Raw genomic sequence first — 18,453 nt, forward strand, 5'->3', positions numbered from 1 at the left:
GTTGGACATCACTGGACTTAAACTAACCTGCTGATGTTCAATTACAGAAGGACAAAGACCATATGTATAAAATATGTAGGAAATGCTGAAAACCTATGTAGTTAAAAATTAACTCTTTGGGAACAAACTGCTCCTTATAATGTGCAAGTCTATTATTTAACCTTCACACTTGACTTTGAGCCCTGTGTTCACTGGACAATATTGCCTGAAATAGTAAGCTGCTTATAAGAAAGGACAGTCCCATTTAACATTTAAATTCTTTTTTTTTAACGTTTATTTATTTTTGAGACAGAGCATAAACAGGGGAGGGGCAGAGAGAGGGAGACACAGAATCTGAAACAGGCTCCAGGCTCTGAGCTGTCAGCACAGAGCCCGACGCGGGGCTCGAACTCACGGACCGTGAGATCATGACCTGAGCCGAAGTTGGATGCTTAACCGACTGAGCCACCCAGGCGCCCCAGTCCCATTTAACATTTAAATTCTTTTTTTTTAACGTTTATTTATTTTTGAGACAGAGCATAAACAGGGGAGGGGCAGAGAGAGGGAGACACAGAATCTGAAACAGGCTCCAGGCTCTGAGCTGTCAGCACAGAGCCCGACGCGGGGCTCGAACTCACGGACCGTGAGATCATGACCTGAGCCGAAGTTGGATGCTTAACCGACTGAGCCACCCAGGCGCCCCAGTCCCATTTAACATTTAACAAATATTTTGCTTATTGATTTATTAATGGTATCTCATTAGAATTCATCTAATTTCTTCCTGGACAACCGTTTGCCGGCATGTTCACCTCAGGCTACTTCTCCTACAGCAGCTCTGAGGAGAGCGTCAGCATGGAGATGTTTGGCCTCCGTCTAAGTCCACTGAGACCTTTCTCTGTGGCAATGTTCACCACCTCTGAAATCAAATCTAAACTAGTTCCATTGATGTTCAACACTCAGACTTGGGTAGAGACACGCTTTTACCTAGAACAGGAGCTTCATGTTTATTGGAAGCTTCTTAACATTGATATATGGTCAAAAAATTGGGGAGAATGTATACTTTTTAGCACAAGATACACAGGCCACTCTCATATGTATATTTGGTAAGAATTTTTCAAAGTACATCCTCTGGAAGGGCCACATGACAATATGGATCAGGAGCTTTAGAAAAGAACTCACCTTTTGACCCAGAAATTCCACTTCTAGAATTTGTCCTACATAAACAACCAGACAGTTGTGCAAAGATGGCTGCACAAAGATATGTATTACAGCATTTATTATAATAATGATAAACTGGGAATAACCAATAGGAAAATGGCTACAAAAGACAAGTTTCAAAAGGAAAGGTTACTTCTAGCATACGATAAGTGTCTATATGTTATTCTGTCTTCTAAGATTTTTCAAATTTTATATTTTTCATTTATTCATTTTAAAAACTTTTAAGGGGCACCTGGGTGGCTCAGTCAGTTGAGTGTCCGACTTTGGCTCAGGTCATGATCTCGCAGTTCGTGAGTTCGAGCCCTACATCGGGTTCTGTGCTGACAGCTCAGAGCCTGGAGCCTGCTTCGAATTCTGTGTCTCCCTCTCTCTCTGCCCCTTCCCTGCTCATACTCTGTCTCTCTCTGTCTCTCAAAAATGAATACATGTTAAAAAAATTTTTTTTTTAAATTTTAAGTCCCGTTTAGTTATCGTACAGTGTTATATTAGTTTCAGGTGTACAATATAGTGACTTGACAGTTCCATACATGACTCAGTGCTCATCAAGATAAGTGTACTCTTAGTCCCCTTTACCTGTTTCACCCATCAAGATTTTTAAGGTTTGGAAAGTTTTACAGCAAAATGCCAACAATGATTATTTTGGGGTAACTGTTTCAGCAATTTAAATTTTTTTTTTTTGCTCTAACTGAATTATCTGAATTTTCTTTTTCTAAAACGAACATGTATTGCTCTCTGTATGTAAATAATATTATTTTTTAGGTAATACAGGCTAGTCGATCCAACATTAAAAGGCTGTAGAGTACTTTTCATGATAATTGCAAAAGAAGCTTTGGTAAAAATACTAAACCACTCTTTGAGATGTATTTTACAGAGAATCCTATTTCTGAGGTTTGGATGTTAGCTATAATACCCTCTGTTTCAAATTCATCTAACAGTTTTCCCATGGGCACTCTGCATCACAAAAATTCCCCACCAGGCCAAACGCCATAATTGCACAAGACCCTTACCAGATAGGCTCTCCAGAAGGACTGAATGATCAGCGCTGCCTCTCCTTCTGTCAGCAGGAGGGAGAGTGGCATTGCCGGCCGTGGGCTGAAAAGCAATAAAATGGTCATATGCCCCTGAGAATCCATCCTTCAGTCTCAGCAAGGCCTTTGACAACATAATGGCCTCTCTGATTAAGTGCCTCATCCATTTCCATTCTTAGAAAGCAACAATGCCATTTTTGATAGAAAAGTTTAAGCTGGGTTAGCGTATTTTGTTTTAAAATCGAAGATGGATTTTGTTTTGTTTTGCTTTTAACCAGCAAAATCTTAAATCACTATTAACCTGCTCTGCTTTGAAAGGCTCAGGTTGCTAAAGCTGCATGTTACTCCTAAAGGTGCCACATACATAAGGCTGTGTAGACATAAAACAAGAGACACAGCAAGGGCGACTTTTAAATACTGTCTTATGACTGACACTTAATAAAGGGCTCTTTTTCCAACTTCCTATGGACGGGAAATGAAAATAAAATATTGGCATTTATCTCTGATAAATTGTGTGCACATTACAATTTAATGTGGCTTAAATTCAAGCATATTTTTTAAAAAGAATGTTTCATTTATTTAAAACATTTTTAAAAAATTTTATTTACTTTTTGAGAGAGAGAGAGAGAGAGAGAGAGAGAACAAGCATGAGTGGAGGAGGGGCAGAGAGAGAGGGAGACAGAATCTGAAGCAGGCTCCAGGCTCTGAGCTGTCAACACAGTGCCCGACGTGGGGCTCGAACTCACGGACTGTGAGATCATGACCTGAGCTGAAGTTGGACGCTCAACCAACTGAGCCACTCAGGCACCCCAAGCATATTTTTAAGTTAAGTTCTGCTACTACATCTTAATAGGCAAAAAAATATGTCAAGTGCTGGGTCAGTTGATACTGTTTGCTCTTTTTGGATTGTGCAGATTGTGATGGGATTTTTGATCACAGATACTACATTTAAAAATCACGGCTAAATGCTCTTTTCTTTTCTTTTCCCTAAAAGTTTCATAGAGATACTAACTCCTGACAAGATCTTATGAGTATGACTTAATTCTGGTTCCTTATGTTTCTCTAAAGCACAGCTACCGCTGAAAAGCCAAGTTAAGTCTTTTTAGATATAGTACAAACAAATGAACTTCTGGAAGTATGTGGGTCATAGAGGCTGATCTCAAGGCAAGAACCCTGGAAACGGCTTTGCAAGTGAAGGGTTCTTAAGTGCCCTGGCCTCAGAGCTCTCCCTAATAACAACCATCATTTGAATTTATACTAACTCCCATTGTGTAGAGAGGTTGACTAAGCTACCCAAGGTCATACAGCTTGTAGGTGGCCTAGTAGGGATCTGAGCCCAGACCCATCTGATCCCAAAGCCCAGGCTGCCCTCACAATGCTCTGCTAACACCAGACCTCAACTGAGCAAACACTCGCAGATGCCCAGCTTGGCACAGAATGCAAAGCATTATCAGGCAATAATGCGTGATTCTCCAGGATGTGTGGTTTTATTTCCCCCTAAACTCTGACTTAAAAACAACAACCCACCCTTCATACAGTATATTTGTTTGAATGAACATGTGTGCTTTGAATTATTCCAGAATCGAAGAAATCAAAGCCAGGAAGAACCTTGGGGGTATTAAGACCATTTCTAGGGAGGGGCGCCTGGGTGGCGCAGTCAGTTAAGCGTCCGACTTCAGCCAGGTCACGATCTCGCGGTCCGTGAGTTCGAGCCCCGCGTCGGGCTCTGGACTGATGGCTCGGAGCCTGGAGCCTGCTTCCGATTCTGTGTCTCCCTCTCTCTCTGCCCCTCCCCCGTTCATGCTCTGTCTCTCTCTGTCCCAATAATAAATAAACGTTGAAAAAAAATTAAAAAATTAAATCCTTTAGAAAAAAAAAAAAAAAAGACCATTTCTAGGGAGAACAGTGTTGTTGCCAGGTTCTGGGTCTTGGGCTGGGCAGGTCCTTTCGAAGAGACCAAGTCAAGGACAGTCTTCTACTTCTTTGGAGAGATAATTACACCCTCAAAATGACAGAAACCTTTCCCTAACGTCCTGTTTCCATTTTCACTTGCATGATGTGGTGGCTTTTTTTATTTTTTATTTTTTTTGGTTCTGTTTTTGTTTTTCACTTCTTCTTACCTAATATCTGGCTTTCTGGGCTGCAATGGAGCATTCATATTTTGCTGGAGGCTTGCCACCAGAGACACATCGGCTCCCTGCTTTCCACATCAAATGTCTCTACTCATCCACTGTCCTTATTCTTTAAGTCTCAGTTGTGTGACACCAACAAATCACATCCCTGAAGCAATTCTCCTTCACTAGTTAAAAATCAATGGCTTCTAGAGAGACCTTGGGGTTTCTAAGGAGACCTTGGTGTGTTGGCAATGGATGAGACTAATATTATCATGCATTAATACTAGCTGATATTTACTGAGAGCTTTCTGGACTTCCTTCCTATCAGCCTGGCTCCTTGTGCTCCAGCCATGGTGGCCCTCTTCATCTCTTCAAAAGTGCCCTTCCACCCATGGTCTTTGCAGACCCTGCCTTTCCTCTGCCTCCAATATCCTCCTATCTGCAGCCGTATAGCTGTGCAGGTTGCTGCTTAAGGACACCCAGCAGATGGGCCAGAGGGCACTGAAACCCAGCCCATGCTCTGCCCGCTAAGCCATGCTCATGGCCTGGGGTCACATCTGCCCTGGGGTAGGAGTACCTTTTCCTAACTTGCTCAAAATCTAAGGTTGGGGGTGAGAGGGCTGACACTCTTCCTGGTTCACTCTTAACTCTTTCTTCTGATCTCCATTCCAGTGTTATGGAAAGGTGTTTTTTGTTTAGGTTAGGACCCAGTGGAGCTCTGTATAATTTTCCTTCCTAGTCCTTGGCCTAATTCAGAGATAGAAATCTGTGTGGTTATCTAATTAATGCCCTAATCCTCAGCCGGACTGCAGGCTCCAGGAGGGCAGAGACCAGGCCCGTGTCTGCGCCTCTTGGCAGTCCCAGCACTTAGGAATTATTCCAGAACCAGAGAAGTCAAAGCCAGAGAGAAATGACATTTCTAGTGGGTAGTTGATAAATGTTTGTGGAAGGAGCTCTCTGCCTGGCACAGTGTCCTAAGCACTTTCCATACATTATTTCATTAAATCCTCACAATCTTAGCAAGGATAATAAATAAAAGTAATATTAGCTGTGGTTATCCTTCTTTTAGAACAAAGAAACTGAGGCACAGAGGTGTGAAGTGACTCATTCAAGGTCACAGACCATTTCCTGCTGAGAATCTTTTGGCCCAGGAAGCACAGGGAGTGGCCTAAAAGGGGAAGAGAAGACAGCTCAGAAGGTCACTGATGTGGAATTCAGGGTCTCACAGCTGTGCGTGTTTAATAGAAGAAAACAAGGTCATTTGCCTAGAAGAAAAAACTGGGGAGGGAGAAAAAAGCCGTAATCATAGAAGATGCCCTCTTCATTAATTCTTACAGTAATAACTTGGCAGGTATTCATTTGTCTGACGCTCCACAGGGAAATCCGATGTCAGGACAGCAGAACAAAGTGGAGTTTGTCACTTGTATCGGAGGGGAGATTTGATGGCGCCTTTCTGTTCGGCTGCAATTTCCCTGCCTTAAGTATGTTTTTCTCTACTGATGTCATGAAATCCTCAAAGTAACAGTATTCCTGTTTTGGAATAGCAGTAGGAAAGGAGACCTGCAAATCTGGGGACAACAGCCTGGGCCAGCCCAACAAAGGGCTTTCACCAGTAATGAAACCTCGAACCACTTTGCATGACAATGAATCTCCAAAAAGCAAAATGAGATTTCTAATAGGCCTTTAAGCAGTAATATGAGGCCACCTTTAGTGACATCCTTGCTTTCATGGCTAAATAATGGGGTGCTGTCTAGTTCCCAAACCAAGAATAAGTATGAGAGAGCCAAATGAAAAGGACTTAATCTTCTGAGTGTAGTCCCTGGGAATTATCAATCATTTCAGCAGGCCAGCGTGAAGGGATAGAAGCCATGTCAGGCCCTTTTCTCTCTTTTGGAATCAGTGCAACTGGCTTCAGGTCAAATAAAAATAGAGATCGAGTAGAGGCAGCTTCTCATCATTGGGGAACTGGGAAGGGGGAGGAGGTGCCATGTCAATCACAGGAGAAGGCGGGCAGGCTCCCTCCTCAAGGGCTTACATGGGACATAACCCAGAGCAGACAGGTTTGCATGTTTCAACGGGCAAAACAGTATCACTGAGTATGTTTCCAAGACTTATCTTACTGGTCATGCTCATTTGTCATGTCTTTTTCCTTTTTTCTTAAATGTGAATCAAATATATTTGAACATAGGAATCGATGCTATAATTCTGAGAAAGAACAAGCATTTATTTTTCTGATTCTGTGTGTGTGCATAAACACACACACAATTCTTTCCCCCTTTTTGGGTGCTAAGTAAAAGATTTGCAGGACCTAAAAGAGATACAGCACGATTTCAAAATATACAAGGGACTCTGAAAAGTTCATCTTTGTTAATTTCTACATCCAGTTCTAAAACAAGAGGGACCATCCTAAAGTGGCACTTAAACAAAATAAAGCAGAAAGCAGAAAAGCTTGCTTTATATTGAAACTTGAATCTTGGAATCCAAATTCTATCCACTTTTCATTAGGTAAGAGACTAAGTTGTTTTCTTGGAACACGAAAGCACAACCCTGATGCCAAGCCATTTACAAAATGACACAGGCCCTAAATCAATCATCATTTATAAAGCCTTTCTAGGGCCTAAGTATTTAATAACAACTACCCATCCTATCCAGCAAAAGAGATTATCCAGTCCCTGCCTGGCCTTAACTGGTTTCCCAAACATTCTGTGTTAGAGGCATCATCAGTCTTGAGTAATAAATTTCAAATATTTGGAAGAAGTACAACAAAGGTTATCTGGAATGACGCACCCAGATATATGGTGACCAGCCATTAGGATGGAATCTCATAGGATTTTCTGTGATGTCAGGAACAACTCTGAAAATCAGTAGGGTAGAGCCAGCTGCATTACTCTCTAGTGGCCTTAAAGTACATTCAGAAACCATGGTTACTAGGATGTGATCTGGCTTCTGCCCCCTCACTAATCACCCTGAGAGACTCACAAGCAGGTGTTACCCTGGCATCAAGCTGAATCACTCTCCTAAGTTAAACACAGAATCAAATCCCATCTTACCAGCCCCATCACTGGACGTCGCATATGGGTCTAGCCAACAGAGCTCACCTAAGAATGAGACAAGGCCAGGTGCCCACCCTGTAAAGTATAACCATGTTGAAAGTCAGGGTTGTGATACTTGATGCGTTTTGATAAACGGGTCCAGGTTGCCGTGTTGTTTAGTCTCTTTGTAATGGATCACATGTTTTCTTTAACGTGACTCAATGAAAACCTGAGGGAGACCTGCCTCCTTCCCAATATCCCTTTTCCCCCTCCAGAGAGTGAGCCTGAGCAAGGGTGGGTGTATCAGAAGAGCAGACCACCTCCCTCTTCATGGCTTCCAAATCTCTGGCAGGGGATCTTAACTTGGTTTGTGTCATAGATCCCTTTTTACACTGGCAGTTTGGATTTCTTTTCTAAATAACATATATTTTTTTAATTTGAGAGAGAGAGAGGGAGAGAGTACACAAGTGGCGAGGGCGAGGGGGCAGGCAGAGGGAGGTGCGAGAATCTCAAGCAGGATCCAAACTCTGACATGGGGCTCACTCCAACGACCCTGGGATCATGGCCTGAGCTGAAACCAAGAGTAGGACACTCAAGTTACTGAGCCATCCAGGCACATCGCCAACGCCCCCCCCCCCCCCAAATAATACTTTTTTTTAAATATGAAAGTAAATATATAAGATTTCAAAGCAAACCAATTATACTGGAATACAGTTTTCAAAATACTAAAAAAAAAAGACCAAAAACAGGTGGTGGGTCGCCTGGGTGGCTCAGTCAGTTAAGTGTCCAACTCTTGATTTTGGCTCAGGTCATGATCTTGCAGTTCCTGAGTTCCAGCCCCTAATGGGCTCTGCACTGATGGCATGGAGCCTGCTTGGGATTCTCTCTCTCAGCCCCTTCCCTGCTTATGTGTGCGCATGTGCTCTCTCTCTCTCTCAAAATAAATAAAGAACAAAACAAAACCAGGAGGTGACATAATAACATATGTGTTTCTAGAGTATGCAGTAAATAGGAAGAGCTAATGGCATGTCAATTAACTGCTGTAATTTAGAAGAAGTGACATGTGTAAACGATATTTCAAGACCATTGCAACTACTGTATCAGATGTAAAAAAATATGATCACTATTAGTGACCAAGACACAGGTACCATGGACTCTTCTGAAGCTCATTGCCCATGCTCATAATTAAAAGTGAGGCTAAATTTCAGTTAAAGGGTAATGAAAATAGAGAGGCAATGTGTCCACCTTCCAAGTTCAGGGACCCTCGAGTCATTGACAGCATGGCTGGAGCTAGGGAAAGGGGAGAAGACGAGGTTTACATCCAGGATGAGACTGAGAACTAAAGATTTAAAACTAAACAGGATGAATTCAAACAGTGAAATGAGACCATCTAAAAACAGAGTGACCAGGAAGTTAGGGAATTCGGCCAAAAAGTTATTTAAATGGCTGCCTCCCAGACAGAAGGGAGACCCACCGTGATACAGTGGGTCAGTTAGTGGGGAAAAAATAAAAAGAAAGCTTCATATTTTTACTCCCCAAAACTTGGGATTTATCCATAAAGCCGTTAAATTTTCAAAACAGAACTCTAATTTCTGCCACTCCATTTCAGTAACTGGCTCCTCATTCAGCCAGTTGCTCAGGCCTGAAATCTCCAAGCCATGTTTGACTTTTCTCTCACCACACATTCAATCCATCAACAAGTCTTGGTTCCAACATCAAAATATCCCAAATACAACCTCTTCGTGCCTCCTGAACTCTGAGCTGCCATTATCTCCTGCCTACAGTAGCCTCCCCACTGACCACTTGCATTGTTAGAGGTGACTGAAGTCAACTTCCTCGCTAGCCACCAGAGTAATCTTCTTATTTATTTATTTTTAAATGTGTATTTATTTATTTTGGGGGGGGAGGGGCAGAGAGAGAGAGAGAGAGAGAGAGAGAGAGAGAATCCCAAGCAGGCTCCACGCTGCCAGCACAGAGCTGGACCTGGGCTGGATCTCACAAACCATGAGATCGTGACCTGAGCAGAAATCAAGAGTCGGACCTTAACCCCAACTGAACAACCCAAGTGCCCCCATAGTGATCTTTTGTAAAAGATAAATCAGATTCCCTCGATCTTCTCCTAAAAACCCTCTGATAGTTTTCTATCACACTCAGAGGAAAAAAGTTAATCTTTACCATGGTACCCAAAGGCCCACCCAACCTGGGCACAACCTAGCCCACTGTTCTGGCTTCACTGTCCACCCGGCTTTGGCCTCCCTCATCTCCTCGTCTCACTAGCCAAGTCTGTTCCCTCTCTCAAGGGCCTTCAGAGTGGCTGTTCTCTCCACCTGGACACTCCTCCTTCTGATCTTTGTAAGCTTGGCTTACAGACCCCTGTGCAAATGTTTCCTGTTTAAAGAAGTGCACCTTCCCTGGCTTCTCTAAACACCGGCAGCTCTCAGCCCAGCCCTGGGATGCTCTATCCACTTACGCTGCTTCATTTTTCCTCAGAGCACTTGGGTCTTCTTTACATTATGCAATATGCTTATCTGTTAGCTTAGTTATTGATTGTCTTTGTACTAAAATGTAAACTCTATGGGGGCCAAGACTTTCTCTTGTTCTCCACTCTATCTACGGTACCGAGAAAAGTACCTGGAAAAGAGTAGGCATTCAGTAAGTGTTTTTGAATGAATGCATATTATTATAGATAAGAAAACAGAGAACTTTCTTTAACGTCAGGATTTATCAGTGGCGGAGCAGATTTGGTCCTTCTCTTGCTTGGTTATTCTGCCCTCCACGTTTCATACCACTAAAGTAGTGACTGCCATTCTCCTCAGATTAAGGACACAATAAAAGCGATCATTCTTTGGAGACCTCCTATGAGCCCTCGGCAATGGATGTCTTTAATTTTCATCTGCTCAACAGACCCTGCCCCTTCTTGTGGTATCTATCAGCCCTCAGATTTTGCTTTGACAGTTCCACCTCCCTGTGCTGAGGGGTGGGGAACGTGGGTCACAGCACCTCACCCTCCAGTAACCGAGGGGTGTACCTGACAGCCAAGCTTAGCCAAACAGATGTGGTTTCCCTAGAATGTGAATCTTGAGTGGACCGGCAGAGACTATAGTATTCTTCCCGGCACTGTTGTCTAGAAAACATGGGTCTATGATTCCTGGATCACCACACCTGCTTTCTAAGGCCAGGTCATTGCCTTTTCCTTCACGTTTGTGAGTAATCTTTTTTTTCTTTCAGTATATACCCTTTTCCTTAAGTAGCCTTTAAATTTCTGTTGCTTGTGACAATTTCTCTGATACCATCTTAGACCTCACGGCAACCCTGCAATGTCATCCCCAAGTAACAGGAGAGAGGAGCACGGCTGGTGAACGGATTATTTCCAGGTTGCCCGACTATGGCAGGCTATATAACAGTTCCCCAAGATGTCCTCATTCAATCCCCAGACTCTTGAATGGATACGTCCCCTTATATGGCAAAAGGGACTTTGTAGAAGGAAAGGATTTTGAGATTATCCCAGATTATCTAGGTGGGCCAATGATGTAGTCCCAAGGATCTTTGTGACAGGGATGCAGCCGCAGATGGCACCACAGGAGTAGCTGTGATGATGGACACCAGAGGTCAGAGTGAGGCAAAGAAGGGGCCATGGGCCCTCCAGAGTACAGGCAGCCTCCAGAAACCAGAGAAGGCGAGAAAACAAATCCTCCTCTAGAGGCTCTGGAAGGAATTGGTTTTACACTTCTAGCCCGGAGAACTGTAAGAGACGACACCTGTGTTGTTTTGAGCCATCAGTTTTGTGGTAATTTATTAAGCAGCTATGGGAAACTAATACCCCAACTAATAAATGGCAGAGCTCAGGCTGGAACCCATGCTGCCTCCAACAGGCTGTCTGGGCTTGTTACCAAAGAGTCACCTAGAAACAACAGGAAGAAAGGAAGGAAGCAGGACTGTGTGCCGCAGAGAAAAGGGCTACCCACATGCCAAACCTCCAGCGAGAAAGAAGCACATAGCGGATTTATGCATCCCCGCGTGTCCTGAATTCAGGAAACAGCTCTCCTTCCTTCCTATTTGAAGACAAATGCTAATATAAAGAGCAAAGTTGATTTATTATCCTCATGAGGCTCCTAGCCTCTGAAGTTACCCATCTATAAGACAAAATAAAATTAAAAGATTTTTTTCCTTTCAACAGGACACGACAGCAAATTTACTGCCATGCCACCTTTTAATTATGATCCTTAGTGCAACATGCATGCTGTTTCCTGTGCCATTTAGAAGGCACGAACATTTTCCTTCAGATTATTAACCTTCTTGCAAACAGACCATCATACGAATGGCTGGTGCTTGTCCTCAAATGGCACGGTGACACTTTTGTTTTCACCTCAGCTTTTGGTCATAAGATACCTTTCATCGACATGAAAGTATTGTAGATTTTTTTTCTTTTTCTTTTTTTTGTCCACGGGCTGAAATTTGCTGAAAAGACATTTCACCCAAAGCAAGCTTTTCTAAAACACAATCTTTGTTTCATTGAAGGTCTCAGCTTTAATGATGTCTTTCATGAGCCTTCTCCCCTGAGACATGGGACCAGATAGAGAGCAGGGCACTTTTGTTCCTTGTGCTTGTGTAGTGATTTCTTTTTGCAAATGTATCTGACCAATTCCTTTTGGTCAAAATAAAAGTGAAACTTTTTTTGGTCTCAATATGATAGCAAATAATTTCCTTGTTTCCGATTGGCTGGTTGAGTCACGACTCTATTATAACAAAAAAGAGGATGATGCCAGATTCATAAATAGGAGGAAAGGCATCAGAAGATATGATGTAACCCACCGTTGTTGAAAGGTAGGGAAGGAAACACCCTCATTAAGCTCTCATGAGAGCATGTAGCACATTGTGTTATTGGTCCCAGTTATTACTCTTCTCCCTGGAAAAAAAGAATTGTATATCTCTGCTCTGCCATATGCCTTGCAGTCTCTGCCGGGGGTGGTGTCAACCTCCCTATAGCACTGCTATTTGGCTTGGCCATGGACTTGTATCGGCCAATGAAACGTGAGCAGAAGTAAGGTTTGCCACTGAGTAGATGGGCCATTGCCCTTCTCTCTCTGCCATGAGAGGGAGGGAGGGGGCTGTTCCTTCAGCCTGGGTCCCAGAATGAAAAGGGACATGGAGCTGAGCCAAAAGTGATATGCAGCTAACATAAAAAAGGGGGAAGAAGAAACATTTGACATTGTAACGCACTGAGATTTGAGGGTTGTTTAGCAACAGAACCTAGACAAAGCTAAGTTTGAATACTGGAGGCTAGTTGGGGCAATACCATGTCAGAGCACGTATCAGGACTCTTTCATTTGCAAGTAATAGAAACCTACCTCAGGGTATCTGGGTGACACAGTCAGTTAAGTGTCCAACTCTTGATTTCGGCTTAGGTCATGATCTCATGGTTCATGGGTTCTAGTCCTGCATCAGGCTCTTCACTGACAGCAGAGAGCCTGCTTGGGATTCTCTCTCTCTCTCTCTCTCTCTCTCTCTCTCTCTCTCGCTGCCCCTCCCCCACTTGTGCATGCTCTCTCAAACATAATAAAATAAGATAGATAAAACTTAAAAAGAAAGAAACCTAACTCAAACTGGCTTAAGCAAAAAAAAAAAAATTAAAAAAAAAAAGGGATTAACTAAGAGGGAAGGGATAGAGTCAACTTTAGGCATGGCCAGATAGAGAGGCCCAAAACAATGCCATAGAAACTCAGGCTCCGCCACCTCTCAGTTCCACTATTATCTCGGGCACAACCTCTTTAGGTGCTTGCCCTCAGCAGCTCAAGGCTTATGACTTCAAAGCTCCAAGTCTAGAGGAAAAGAGAGAGTCTAAAGTAAGTCTAAAGGAAAAGAGCTTCCTGGTTGCTTCCTAAAAATATCTTGGGGTTATTGGTGATTCAAACAATTTGGGAGCAACTACAGTAGTCGGGGATTCAATGGTCTGACTGGTGAGGCCTGGGTCACATCCCCAACCCAGAGCCAGAGGGGGAATCAGCTCACTGTCCACATGGACTGAGAACAGGAGAAACGTGATCCTCTCAGTGTCACATGGAGTTCTGTACCCAGAGGAGGAAGAGGAAATCAATGCAGGGTGGGGAAAAACATAAATGTCTACCACAGGAAGCAAGAAGTAGAATAGAGGTGCCTGGGTGGCTCAGTCGGTTAAGTGTCTGACTCTTGATTTCGGCTCCGGTCATGACCTCATGTTTTGTGAGATCGAGCCACGCATCAGGCTCTGCTAATAGCACAGAGCCTGCTTGGGATTCCCTCTCTCTCACTTTCTTTTTGCCCCTCCGCACTCTCTCCCTATGTCTCTCAAATAAACTTTAAAAATTTTTTTGAAAAGTAGAATAAATACCCTTTAGTTTTGTAATTGTTTTTAATTCTTAAAGTAACTCTGTAGACAATATGAAAGCTACAAAATAATTTAGAAGACAAAATAAAAGCCGTGTTCCTGACTTTGGAGTGAAACATCCTTTTGAAAGATTTTTACATGTAGAGTTATTTAATTCTATGATTATCCTTGATTTTAAACATTTCCTTTTCACTGTATAGTTTATTTAACAAATATGTTTATTTTCTTTGTGATAAATCTTAGTTATCTTTATAAACCTAAGAAAAAATATTTTTTAATGTTTATTTATTTATTTTGAGGCGGGCAGGGGCAGAGAGAGGAGAGAAAGAGAATCTCAAGCAGGCTTTGTGCGGTCAGCACAGATCCTGACACGGGCTTGAACCCATGAACTGTGACATCATGATCTGAGCTGAAACCAAGAGTCAGACGCTTAACTGTCTGAGCCACACAGGTTTCCCATACCTAAGAAAAAAATTTAAGGGTTGTCAATGTCTATATAAAATAGCTACAAAAAATGCAGTTACTTGGAAAAAAAGTTATGGAAAAGAAATGGGTAACTGAGAACACATGGACAGAGTGAAGAGTATGCTAAATTATGGGGAACCTGTAGGAGAAGGGCCTGTCATTTATGTGAAAAGTGATTGGCAGCCATCCGTGACAAATGATCCCAACCTACCAGCTGTGATCTGACAACATAATGACATCACGCAACAAAGACAGCTGGGCTTGGTAGAATTTGTCTTACCAAGAACGTTAAAATAAAGCCAAACTCACATTTTAGATGGTTCCCCTGGCTGGTAGATAGGATTCTCTGAGGCAATAAATGCTAACACACACATAATATAAAGAGGAGTTCTATCTTCTACCACAGCTGTACTCTGAAATCAGCACATAAGATGCAAATCACATCTAGTCAAAATTTCCCCTTCACGGCATCCTTCAATCAATGTCACATAGCCAGTGTTCTCCCTGTCTTAGCACCGATCACTCTAAGTAGCAGGTGATCTAAGAGGCAGGTTCTTAAAGGCATGGACTCAGGAGCCAGGTTGCCTGGGTTCAATCCTGTCTTGTTGTTTGCTAGCTTCTGACCTTGGGCAGGTAAGTCATCTCTGCGCCTCAGTTTTTTCTCTGAAATACGGCTGTCGCTGGGACAGCCAGTACTCGTGGAATATCCAGTGTCCCTTATGGATCTCAGCCTCCCTTGCAGTTGGAGTCAGGCTCTGTCAGGAGACGGGAGAAGGTTAAGAACATTCTAGGCTGAGAAGGTGAAGAACTAAAATGCCTCCTTTACTCTTTTCTTCCTTTGCTTTAGTGACCTCAAAAATCATTATGTTCCAGATAGCTATAAATAAAAGGGCTGTCTAAACTGTGTCAGTCTTTGTATGAGCACGAAGTAAACTGTTACTGAGTATTTCAGTACTGTTTATGATTGCAACTCAGTCTAAAATAGCCTGACTACTACAACGGGGACAATAACATTTCCTACTCTGTAGGGTTGTCATACAAGTTAAATTAGGTTAATATTTATTAACTGTTCAGAATAGTACCCGAGTACATACTATATAAATGCTTGGTTGGCAGGTAGTTATGTGGGTAGGCAGACATACAAACAGAAGCATGTAGTTGTCTTATGAGCTGCCCATGTTATGAAGGGCACATAACACTGGGAACAACTAAGGAAAGAGCTGAGTCATGTGCCCTATTTATGCTTTTGCCTATAGAGTGGAATGGCAAGGGGGAACAGCTTGGTTTTTTATTTCTCTCTCTTTCCCCCAAAGGCATGTCATTGAACTAGTATAAATTAAGTACATGCATTTTGTAATCCAACTATACACAAAGACTATCCATGAAGACAGGTACCATGTTTCTCTGTGTTATATTTCCATGGTACAAAGTATCCAATAAACGGTAGCCAACCAGCTTATGAATACGTCTGTGCTCTATAATTTTAGAGCACATTTGAGCATTCAATAAACATCAGCTAAATAAATGAACAAATAAATAACTACTTTTAAACAGCTGGAACACACCTATTCATAAACATACCAGTACTGGAAAAATGGTATCCCCTTAATGGTTGGCACTAGAATTCCTCTTAGGTAAGAAACTAGCTTTGTTTACTTGAAAGACCATTTTACAGATGGAAAATCTGAGGCTGAGAGCAGTTAAGTCATCTTCATCCAGAGTCACACAACTGGAAATGGTGAAGCTTGGTTTGGAAGGCAGAGTTGTGAATCCAGAGTCCAAGTTCTTTTTTTTTTTTTTTAACGTTTATTTATTTTTGAGACAGAGAGAGACAGAGCATGAACGGGGGAGGGTCAGAGAAAGGGAGACCCAGAATCCGAAACAGGCTCCAGGCTCTGAGCTGTCAGCACAGAGCCCGACGCGGGGCTCGAACTCACAGACTGTGAGATCATGACCCGAGATGAAGTCAGACGATCAACCGACTGAGCCACCCAGGCGCCCCCAGAGTCCAAGTTCTAACTCCTACACTTCAACTCCTGCCACTTCTTTGTCCTCTAGGATATTCCTACACCACCCTCGACAGCTCCAGGATTTGACGTGCTGTCATCTTCCCCAACCCATCCCCCACCGGCCTTTTCAGATACTTCATTATTCATACTGATGACACCTCCAACACCATGGCCTCCAATCCACGTGACTCCATGACTCCCATCTTCCCTTATGTCCATCACTCAATAGAATGGTCACATCTTAGAATGGGCTTCAGATTCCCTGAAGACTCTCATATCTCAATTTTCCAAATTTCTGCTCTGATCGTAACCTTATCCAACCTTCCATCTTTCTCACTCACGCTCATTTAATTGTTTTTAGCTCTTATGCAAAACTAGGATTTGAGAACGTTCTTGGTATCTAGAAAAGGGCTCAGCAAACTATAGCCCATGGGTCAAATGTGGCCCATCACCTATTTGTGTAAGTAAAGTTGTACTAGAATCTAGCCATGTCTGTTTATTCACATACTGTCTATGACTGCTTTCCTGCTACAATGGTGGAGTTGAAGTAACTGGATCAGCAATTTGCAGGCCATATACAGCCTGCAAAGCCTAAAAGATTTACCATGTTCTACAAAAAAAGTATTTATTGTAAGAAAAAGTACTAGTAGAACCATGTTCTTTAGGGCAAGCCCAAGGCTCTGATCATGTAAATCCTCCTTTCATTGTTGCTGGGGAGAAGTGGGTTTGGCATCAGAGGAGAATGTGAAGGGAGAATGAGGCTGAGGTAAGGGAACTGGTTGGTGAGTCATGCGCATTCAGAGTCAGGTCTCAGGAAGGGTGACCAAGGCCTCTCCAGCACTAGGCTTTTCACATGTCCCACACCTGCTACTCTCGCCTTGCCCCAGGGCCATTTTCCTTCCATGCCATTTGAGTTTCTCACCATGATCACATGAAAACTTAGTCTCCTCCACTGTCTGTCACTCCAGCAAACTCCAGTGGAGAACAGCCCCCAACCCTCCCGGCTGACAGCCAGTCAATAAATACCTCCTTGCCCATGGCTCATCCATCATTCAAGTGGTCATGAGGAGCTTTGAAAAATCTCATTGTTTCTTTTCCTTTTAATTTTTTATTATGGAAAATTTCAAAGATATAAAAAAGTAGACAAGAAAACAAAAATGAACCCACGTCACCATCAGCCAGCTTCAATTCTACTGTTCTGCATGTCAGTTATTCAATGTAACTCCCCGCTCCCAACCCTCCCAGAGACACCATACCATTTCATATTTCATTCATAAATATTTTAGCATGTTTCTCTAAAAAGCAGTAACTTTTTTATTGTGACTATGAAATTATTATCATACCTTAAATAAAAGAATAATTCTTTACATCATCAACTATTCAAAAAAAATTTTTTTAATATTTTGTTTTTTATATTTGAGAGAGAGACAGACAGAGCATGAGCAATGGAGGGTCAGAGAGATGGAGACAGAATCTGAAGCAGGCTCCAGGCTTTGAGCTGTCAGCACAGAGCCCAATGCAGGTCTCAAACCCATAAACAGTGAGATCATGACCTGAGCCGAAGTTGGACGCTTAACTGACTGAGCCACCCAGGTGCCCCTATATCATTAACTATTTATTTTTTTTTTTAATTTTTTTAACGTTTATTTATTTTTGAGACAGAGAGAGACAGAGCATGAACGGGGGAGGGGCAGAGAGAGGGAGACACAGAATCTGAAACAGGCTCCAGGCTCTGAGCCATCAGCACAGAGCCCGACGCGGGGCTTGAACTCACAGTCGGGGAGATCGTGACCTGAGCTGAAGTCAGACGCTTAACCGACTGAGCCACCCAGGTGCCCCTATATCATTAACTATTTATTAAGTATTCAAATTTCCAATTGCCTCCTAATTTTTCTTTTTATTTTTCCTTTGAATCATGATCCAAATAAAATCTACCTATTGAAATTTCAAAAACCACATGAACCCCATTTTAGTGTCTCCAAGTTTGGTATGTTTCTCACTTCTAAAGTGAACACATAATGTAGTATTTCTTTCTCTTTCTTAAAATTGGTGGTTAAATTGTTAACATAATTCAAAAAATATGGTAGCTTTTGAAAAAAAAAGATATTATTCTTAGAAAAGTTAATGATGCTTCCCCTTTATTTAAGATCCCCTAGGTCCAGTCTAGACTTTCCACTTAATATTAGCTTTGCTAGTCTTCAGCCCTGATTTTACCCAACCATCTGTTTTCTCCACCCCCTTTCC

General features: G+C 42.5%; 1 protein-coding gene across 4 annotated transcripts in view; it reads right to left on the bottom strand.

Annotated features, from left to right (window-relative positions):
• IQCK (IQ motif containing K) overlaps positions 1-18,453 on the bottom strand; it is a 130,821-nt gene that overhangs the window by 73,062 nt on the left and 39,306 nt on the right. For 3 of the 4 annotated variants that reach the window (XM_043560395.1, XM_043560396.1, XM_043560398.1), the window contains one exon: positions 2,205-2,289. The exons of the other annotated variant lie outside the window; for it this stretch is intronic. In XM_043560395.1, coding sequence (XP_043416330.1) covers positions 2,205-2,289 — 85 coding nt within the window. The remainder of the gene's footprint in view (positions 1-2,204; positions 2,290-18,453) is intronic. 4 annotated transcript variants of the gene reach the window in all.

The sequence above is a fragment of the Prionailurus bengalensis genome, chromosome E3, assembly GCF_016509475.1.
Source record: "Prionailurus bengalensis isolate Pbe53 chromosome E3, Fcat_Pben_1.1_paternal_pri, whole genome shotgun sequence".
Lineage (NCBI taxonomy): Eukaryota > Metazoa > Chordata > Mammalia > Carnivora > Felidae > Prionailurus > Prionailurus bengalensis.